The 10,132-nt window shown below is 34.6% G+C and overlaps 1 protein-coding gene across 1 annotated transcript in view; it reads right to left on the reverse strand.

Annotated features, from left to right (window-relative positions):
• Nucleotides 1-8,793, reverse strand: part of LOC117171159 (voltage-dependent T-type calcium channel subunit alpha-1H-like) — a 1,009,801-nt gene extending 1,001,008 nt beyond the window's left edge. The window contains exon 1 of the mRNA XM_033358216.1: nt 8,133-8,793. Within this exon, the coding sequence (XP_033214107.1) occupies nt 8,133-8,452 (320 nt within the window). The 5' untranslated portion in view covers nt 8,453-8,793. The remainder of the gene's footprint in view (nt 1-8,132) is intronic.
• Between the last annotated feature and the right edge of the window lie 1,339 nt (nt 8,794-10,132).

A 10,132-nucleotide genomic window follows, 5' to 3' on the forward strand; every position in this document is an offset into this window, starting at 1 on the left:
AGGGAGCTCTTCTTAATATTTTGACACCAAAATCATGTCGATACACCTTACCGACTGCGAGTAAAGCCACCCACGCTTTAACTTGACAGACTGTAGATATGAAACGATGGCGTTTCGAAGACAGATTGACTGCTATGTATTCAATGTAGGAGATAATGCTCAGCGAATGTAACGAATAAATAGCATAGAAGATGAAAATAAACAGCAAATTGCAATTACACGAAGGGATGATTTGAATCTTCAATCTCTTGACTTGAATAATGAATCCAGATTATTCATTAATTGTAACAGATCCATATAAGATGAAATACGTTCTGTAAAAGGTGATCCAAGTACAATGCGTTTAGATTTGTTAGCGCAAACGGAAAGTGCATCTTGCTTAGTATGCAATGCTAGATAAAATGTAGAACGGTTGGCTAGATAGAAGGCTTCCCGAGATTAATTCTGGAAGGTCTCAGATCAGTTAATCGACCATATGTATTAAAAAGACAAGAGTTAAAGATATTTTTGCAACAATTAAGGTATGCTGCGAATAATCAAAATCAATTTGAAGATGAGAGTCTTTCAATGACAAAGAATTCAAATGTATTTTTCCAATTAGCAAAGAACAATTCTGACTTCTTTTTACGTACTGTGATCCTGTACCTCAAGAGGAATGTCCCAGATACATATATAGAAAAGAGTTATTGACTTTTTTATGTAAATTAAAGCGAGGTTTATCAAATTACTTTCTAAAAGTCATATTTAAGTACCTAAGTAGAACCGCTGTCAGCTTGGTTATATAAAAAGTGAGACAATTTTTGCACCATAAGTTGGTTCTTTAGAATGTCGGATTACAAACAATATCAAGGCCGATGTACATCAAAGGAGATCTTACAAAATTTGCATTTGAACTCTATAATCCAGAACCGCAGACACCAAAAGCCATTGCTAAAGTGGATTTTACCTATGCATACAAGCGGAAAAGTAACAATTTTCGTATTTTAATACAGTCCTTCTCCCAGCACAAACATCGACAATTGATGAAACCTACTATGACTGTTGCTCCAGATGGCTTTATATTGTCTGTATTGGGACCATACTTTTCCGACTGTCACAACAATGCTGCAATGATTTTTGAAAGAGAGTACGAGAGGAGGTTAATGCTATGAGAGGGTGGTTTCAAAATGGAGAAATTTCTTTGATTTACAGAGAATATAGGGATGCTGTGTGATGGCTAGAGCGCGTTGGAATCACTTGCTGGACGCCGGCATTAATCCAGAATGGACAGCAGCAATTATCTACTAAAGATGCTAATATCTCTCGGATGGTCACGAAGAACCGATGGATCGTTGAGGCTAGGAATGGACATTTTCGCTCCATATTCAAATTCTTCTAACGAAAAATTATTATGTCTCATCTACATCACCTTCACGATTTTTATTCCATTGCTGCCGCAATAATTAACAAATTCCATCAACCAATATTTATGCAAGGCGCAACTGTTACACACGCAACAGAAATTATTCGGAAAAGCCAAACTCCAAACGTATTACGAGCGTTTGTAGCGGTTGAAAATCTACGCATGAGACGCGATCAGTTGGTTCGCCTTCAACAAAATGTGGCTCCTGATTTTCCTATTCTGGATTTACAATATTCACGAGATCTTACCATTGGTATTCATTAGGTAAATCTTGCTCCTTCATACATCCAAGATAAGCTAGATAAATATGGTGGAGTAGAAATTAAAGTTGATATGAACATGACCGTCACTGGACTGATAAGATTGTAACAGTATTCTCGATTTCACCGTGGTATGACGCATCAATTTTTCATTTCATACCGATGAAGAAGATACAGAAGAAGACAATGTAATCAGTGATTTCTACTGTACCTATGAATCAGGAGCCAAGGCCTTGGATACCTGTGCACATGTCGCCTGCATCCTATGCTACTTATGGTATGCTCGACATCAACCAAACGTGAAGTATCCGGACATCACTCCCGTACAAACTAAAAAGATACATAAGTGACATTGCCGCTTAGGTCGAATTTTTCATTGCCACGCTTAAGAGAATCACTCTAAGCGGCAATGTCACTTACGTATCTTTTCAGTTTGTACGGCAGAAGAGGTTACTGAGCATTATTAATTACGCAAATGAGCAGCACCATTAAGAAACTAATAAAACGGTGAGTTTTCATTCTTTGTACCTCTTGCCACGATATTAGGTTTCCATTACAGTGAAACTCTTCTACAGCGCCGATTGTGGGGCTGACGGTGGGTGGGAAATAATTCATTATAGGCTGCTCCGCTTTTTTTTGCTCACGCCTGAGTGCTCGCCTGAGTGAAAACCGCAGAAACCACGTACTACTAGTAGCTCCTATTACACCTACTTGTGGCGCGGCGTCAATTCTCAAAACTTAAGTAGAAGAATTTTTATTCGGGAGAGAACAGCACCCTCGGTGTCAGGCTCACGGAACCGAGTATTCTGGGATTTTCATAGATCTTAGCTTTCGTATTGGAATTTGAAAGGTTACGACTAGGTACAGATTTTATGTTTCAGGGAACCATGAAAATTAATTAAATCTTCGGAATCCTGTACAATAAAAAGATTTAAATTATAAAAGAAATTAAACCAATCTTTTTATGGTGAATACTTTGTGTTTCCAGAATTATCCGTGACATATCACGGTTAGATCAACTAGAGCGAAGCTAACCATTTTTCTTTAATCCATTTTCATTTGGCAGCTTAAGAATGGTAGCTTACTCACAAAATATCGATCTTAATCACAGTGGCATTAACGAGGATAACGGAACAAGTTGCTTATTAAATTTAAATGTTTTCGATAATATTCGAGAACTAGCCTGGACTTTTAACCCATTTTCATTTGGAAGGTCATCCAGAGAAGTTTTGGATTAATTGAAACCCTTTAGATCCAAATTTAATAATCAACCAGTTTGATACAGGGAATTTTAAAAATCTTAGGAATTAGTAGAATTCTTGGAATGGGTTTTTGAGTGCATTCATTCAAACTCATCAGGGCAGAAAAAGGCAAACGTAGGATTTTTTTTTATTCAGTAAATTATTTGAATACGGCTGACAAAGTCTAATGAGAATTATTAATTAAATAAAATGTGCCATAGGTATCAGCATATATTTTACGTCTTCAATAATTGCAGTTGCTTTTATCTTTCTGTCTCCTGTAAAATGGGAAGTTAATCACCTTTTCCAGTCACCTCGACCTTCTTCCGCTTCGATGCATGAATTTATCAATTCACGCAGCCTATAAGGTATGTAATTGCCAACAAATTTAAGCATTTCAGCGTCAATGCACTTTACACAAGTAGCCTCACCATTAGTTACGATCCTAATCATATGTCTCAGCTCAAAACTTGTAGTTTTTAATTTAAAATTACATTTCTCTTCAGATTTAAATGCAATTAATAAAAAGTACTTACCTCGTAGTTTTGATTATTTTAGAAGTACGTAATTTAAAAACTAAGGATGTAAAAAAAATATTTCAACTAAATCTAATCCAACACACCACAAAGAACTCGGTTCAGTAGGACGAGGCCGCTGTTAGAGTCTCGTCTAGTGACCGCCAGAGTTTAGTATTGCGTGCACATCGTGAAAACCGTTACCGGCTGATGCCGATGGAATTGATAGTCAGGTCTTTTATTATGTGCCGGATGAGATTTAGTTGAAATATATTTTTTTGCATCTTTTTTTTAAATGACGTACCTTAACGTAATTCCCTGTTTGCTTTTGCATTTCTTAAATTTTAAGATAGATATTTGATGTATACAAAAATTTCGAATTTTTAAAAAATGTCAAGGTTACGAAGAAAGATGCGAAAAAGCTCCCAGTTTTAATTTGTTTTGGAATAATTTTTAGTGAAGTTTCTACCCAAATAAAGTAAAGGGTTTTTCAATAGGCACGCTGCAAAAGTAGACCGATATTTACAGCAAACGACGCAATTTTTTTCCCGCTCTTTTGACATTTCTCTTCAGTAAGGTTTGCCATTTAATCCTGGATAGATATACGATCCAACAACGAGTCGAAATTATTAAAATTTACTACCGAAATTCGGAGTCAGTGGCCTCAACTTTAAGAGCGCTACGTCCAATTTATGTTCGTCATAATCGTCCTGCCAGATCAACAATTGAGCGCCTAGTGGAAAAATTTGAATCCACAGGTACAGTGCAAAATGTTCCCGTGCTAGTGAGACAAAGAAGTGCCCGTAGTGTCGAGAATATTGCTGCCGCTAGCGCATCAATTGAGGAAGACCCAAATCAGTCTCTCACACGTCGTTCTCAAGCGTTGGGCTTATATGTGACGTCGTTGTGGCGTATTATGCTAAAAGATCTTGACCTACATCCTTACAAGATCAAATTGACGCAAGAACTGAAGCCGCTTGATCACCAGCAGCGACGTATGCTCGTGAATTGGGCTGAGCAACAACTTGAAAATAATCCGGATTTTCATCAAAAAATCATCTTCAGCGATGAGGCTCATTTCTGGGTGAATGGCTTCGTCAATAATCAAAATATGCGTTATTGGTCAAGCAGCAATCCATACGAACTCCATGAGTCAACATTACATCCCGAAAACATTACGGTTTGGTGCGGTTTATGGGCCGGCGGCGTCATTGGGCCGTACTTCTTCCGTGATGATCAAGACCGGCACGTTACTGTGAATGGGATTCGCTACCGCTGAATGATAACCGAATATTTTTGGCCCGAATTGGATGATATGGACTTGGAAAATATGTGGTTTCAACAGGACGGCGCCACAAGCCACACAGCGAATGTCACAATCGATTTATTGAAAACCAAGTTTGGTGAGCGTGTTATCTCACGAAATGGCCCAGTCAATTGGTCGCCTCGGTCGTGCGATTTGACGCCGTTAGAATATTTCCTATGGGGCTACGTCAAGTCTATGGTCTATGCCAACAAGCCAACGACGATTGATGAACTTCGTACAAATATCGAACGCGAAATTGCAGCAGTATCGGCCGAATTATGCTTGAAAACCGTCGAAAATTGGGTTCAGCGTCTGGACTTCTGCAAGCGTGCCTGTGGTGGTCATGCAAAAGAAATCGAGTTCCATACATAATGGCATCGAATGTACTTTCACATGAATAAAGAATTTCATTTATATCCAAAACCGTTTTTTTTTATTTAAAAAAACATTTGTAGCGCTCTTATTGAAAGACCCTTTACCTCAACGTACTTTATTGTACTCTATTACATTTTTCAAAGTTTCAGCTCGATATTTTATTTGTAAAAAAAGTTCTGAGGTTCGAAAAAAATTTTCAGTGAACTGATAAAGTGAGGTTGGTAATATAGATATTTGACTTTGTCACATGCCCTTAAGCGGAAAACTAGCGACTCTATCCGGATGACATATGTGAAAAATCCATTTATCTGGCCCTCTCTAGAACATTGTCAGAATTTAAGTTAGAAGTCTGATTTGATCTAAGTCTAAGAACGGTTTTATTTCTGATTCTATCCGGCTTTGAAGCGAACATCGAAAATAGAAAATTGAATTAGAGTGAAACACTTCAATAGCCCTCCCTTCTATAGTCCTTCTGAGAATTGACCCCACGCCGCAGGTAGATGTAACAGAAGTTGTGCGTGGGGTCTACAGTTGGCACTCTAGCGAACACTCAGGCGTGAACAAACAAGAGCGGAGTGGGCTATATTGAGTTAGTTTCCACGCACCATCAGGCCCAAAATAGTCGCTATATAAGAGTCTCACTTTAGTTGGCCAAAAAAATCTTATGCGGTCCTGTCTGGAATTTTGTCGAAACTTACATTAAAAGACCGTTTACGTTTAGGTCCGAAAACGATTTTTCGTCTGGCTCAATCCGGCTTTAAAGCTGATGTTGGAAAAAGAAAATTAAATTATTTGGCTAATAGAAACTAATGCAGCCCTATCCAAAACTTGGTCGGATCTACAGTTTGAAGAATCTTTTCATCCAAATCCAAAAACCGTTTTCTATGCGGCTCTACCCGGCTTTAAAGGGAACATCGAAAACAGAAAATCGAATTGTTTGCTCGACGGAATTCTATGCTGCTCTATCCGAAATTTTGTCAGAGCTTACATCAGAAGAGTCTTTTCTTTTAAGTCCGAAAATGATTTTTGCATGGCTCTATCCGGCTTTCAAGCGGATATCAAAAAAATAAAATTGAATTATTTGGTTGGCGGAATCTTATGCGGCCCTGCCTGGAACTTTCGAAGGTTTGAAGCGAGCATCGGCAATAGGAAATTGAATTATTTTCCTAACGAAATCTTATACGGCCTTATCTGAAACTTTCTTGGAACTCACATTAGAAGACTGCCCTAATAAAATTGACCAATGATGTTATAAAAGCATTTTTGTACTTGATTTTCTTTATTATGTATTACTTTAAGATCGCTTCTGAAGGTTTTGGAAATTTCAAAGACCAAAAGTATTGAGAACTTTTTGAAATAAGTGAAATTTGAATTTTTGTTTAACATATTAGAAAATATTTTTTTAAAACTGCTATTGCGCATTGAAAACTGAGTTAGAAAGTATCAATGAACAATTCGATTAAATGAAAATTGCGCGTTTTATGGAGATTTTTGTATTACAAAAAATATCTTTTTGTCACCAACGTTATTAATAAATTTTTTCATTTGACTTTTAATATTGTTTATTACGTTTGGATAGTTTATAAACATTTGAAATATTTAAGGAGAAAAGAATATTAAGCCGGATAAAAAACCAGATAAGACAAATTTATGACACCGTATAAACATCCGAATAGAACCCGAGAAAAAGCCGGATAGGGGTATTTAGGGACCAACAAAATTCCGTATATATACGGATACAAAAAAAGATCGCGACAAAATTATATGCACAGTTCAATCCTATCTGGATCTTAAGCAGGGATAAAAACCCTTAGCGTTGAATCTCAAAACCCTCTTTTTTTAAATATTGATAATTATTATATTCCATATGAATAAAAATAGGAGAAGACGAACGAATTAAATAACGAACTATTTCATTCTAATTTAATTTTTAACCAAAATATAACTACTTTTTACTCCCCCCCCCCCCCCCTCATAATAGGCAATAAAGTTTCATTTAAAATCATATTATCAAAATGTCGTCCACCGCTGAAGTTTTAAATCTAAAATCTCATTTCTCTTTAAATTTAATAGTAATGAACAAAAAGCAATTATCTACGCTGTTTCAGTTATTTCGCTTTCTTTGATCCCGGCCTTGTTGTCCAAACTTCTTCTCCATTTATCATTGGCACTTTTATTTTTGCTGCTGCTCTTTCTTTTGTGTGAAAATGAATGAAATATTACGTATGCGTAAACATAACTTAATAATAAGCGCATAAAAATTTACCGTACAACTGTCAAATGTATATTTCGTTTTCGACAGTGAAAAATTCTACTGTTTTCAAATTAATGCCTGTAATTCCAAAATCATTCGGCTTTTGACTGAATAATTCTTTGAGTATATATGTAATTCCTTTCTATCATTTTGAACCCAGAACAAAAGTTTAGACACTTAATTGAATTCCCAGTTATTCTATTTGATCACGTCAAGCGAATGCCTGTAAGTGGAGACTGACTGAATAACTCTGTACGTTAAAGGTCTTACAATGCTTTCTATAAAATTAAATATATTACTATAGCCAATAAATGTTATTTGATTTTAAATGACCCCTGGAGATAAAGTATTAAATAGAGTCACAGCCATTCAATGCAATTTTATTTTCTTGGAGCAAAAATGGAATATTTTTGTATAAAATGCACCAAATATCGACTGGTTCTAAAAAGAATAGGCTGTGTTTTCGTTACATTAAGAATTAGGCTAACTTTATTTCGTATGAAATTTAGTAAATACGTAAAGGTATTAAAATAAATAAAAATCTTTTGAAATTTCTTGTTGTAAAAGTTATAGGAACCTAAATTACATTACGAACTGTACTAGCCTAATTCTTAACGGTATGGAAAGATAGCCTTTTCTTCGTGGAACCCACCCATTTGTAATGCTGTATATTAATTTAAATGTTCTCCTTTTTACAGGCTATATATAGTTATACAAAAATGCAATTGCAATTAATTTACCGATAAGTATTATGCAACTTTTAAGGCTAAAAAGGATATGGGTTTGTAATCAAAGCAAGACACCAGATGCGCGGTCTTGTATTTTGGTTTAGGTACCGAAGAGCTATTGGGGCAAATCCAGGATAAGGAAGATCACGCCTCTCCCCATTATCATCCGTATCCTCATCATCATCGTCATTATCGTCATCTTCATCTTTATCAGCTTCCTCATCAATCTCCTTTTCATTGTCATCTTCAAATTGACTTAGTTCTGCTATATCACTATCTAAAATCTGTTCGCTGCTTTTGCCAAATACACTCATTTTCGCAGCTGAATGGTAGTGATAGTTGTTGTGATGGCAGCAGTACGAAGAAGGCATTATAATCAATATAATTGTGCAAAATCACACATACATGACCAAGCAGGCAGTTTCGGTAAGTCTATATAAAATAGTTATACAGTCGAACCAACTTTGTGAAATCAAAGTAAAATCACTTCAAAGATAAATTAAAATTGCAATCCATGTGAAAGTGGGTGAGTGAAGTTTAATGCCATGTGAACTATGCATACATTTTTAAATGACAATATTTTGCCCATCACTGCTGCTGTCATTAAGTGTGAAAAATTTGATTTGAAAATGATTAAATTTACTATATAATTTTATAATCTACTAATTATAATTCGTATAAAAATTATATGGATTGAAGAGAATGTGCAATAAGTTAGTCAAACGCAACAGTGCCAGCAGTACTGTAGGACGGTGACTAAAAAAACGTCGAACTTGAACATATAGTAAAGTGAACGCATGCGCATTTTCTGATCGTATTAAAGGAACATTTTTTACTCCACTTTTGTTAGTTGATATTGTTAAATTTTTGCCTTTTTCTTAAATTAATTTTGCATAAAGAATTAAACAAATTAAACATTCAGAAAAATTGCATTAAAAACGACTGAAAAGTCAAATCACATTGAATCTTTTTCACAATTTATTGTAAATAATTGTAAAAGAATTGTTAGATTTCACCCCTATTTTGTACAAACGATATGTCGACGACATTTTAGTCATTATTCTCACAGATAAAATTCAAGTTTTCTTAAATGCATTTAATAGTATTGAAGACTGTATAAATTTCACTCATGAATGTGAGATTAATAATGTTATTAACTATCTTGAATTAAAAATTATAAAAACTCTAAGTGGTGATTTATTAACCAATTGGTATAAAAAACCTTATTGGTCTGGTAGATACTTAAACTATAATTCACGTAATTTATTTGGGCATAAAATTGGTTTAATTAAGGGTTTAGTTGATAGATGTATAAAATTATCTGACATTCAATTTAGAAAAGAAAATTTAAATCTATTAAAACAACTTTAGTACAGAATAACTATCCTCTTGAGTTTGTAAATGACATCATTAAAGAACGCATTCATGAGATTTACAATAACAGTAATAAAATTAACAAGAAAAGAAATTGGAGTGATACTTACAATAGATTTAATTTAAATGTTACTTTGCCTTACATTCAGGGCCTATCAGAACGATTAAGAAATTCACTTGAAAAATTTAATATCAATGTTTATTTTAAGAACACTAATACATTATACAATTATTTGTCAAGAAGAAAAGACGTCGATTCCATTGAAAATTTATCTGGTGTTATTTATTTAATTAAATGTGAATGTTGTAATAAAGCTTATGTAGGTGAAACTGGCAGGATATTAAAAACTAGCATTGCTGAACACAAAAAAGATTGTGAAGTTGGGAATGTTAACACAGATCTGTCGCAACATTCTTGGAATTTCAATCATTACTTTGATTTTAAACGTATTAAAATATTAGCTACAGAAAAAAATACTTATCAACGGCGTATTATTGAGTCTGTTTTTATAAACAAATATTGTAAGATTTCAGTTAATTTACAGACTGAAATTCTAAATATTAATAAAATTTATCAGCGTATTATAAAATAATGTTTTTAATATTAATCATCTCTATATGTATATATGAGTATATGTATGTATGCTATATGTGTATATATGTATGCATATGTATGG

Source organism: Belonocnema kinseyi, chromosome 4, assembly GCF_010883055.1.
Source record: "Belonocnema kinseyi isolate 2016_QV_RU_SX_M_011 chromosome 4, B_treatae_v1, whole genome shotgun sequence".
Lineage (NCBI taxonomy): Eukaryota > Metazoa > Arthropoda > Insecta > Hymenoptera > Cynipidae > Belonocnema > Belonocnema kinseyi.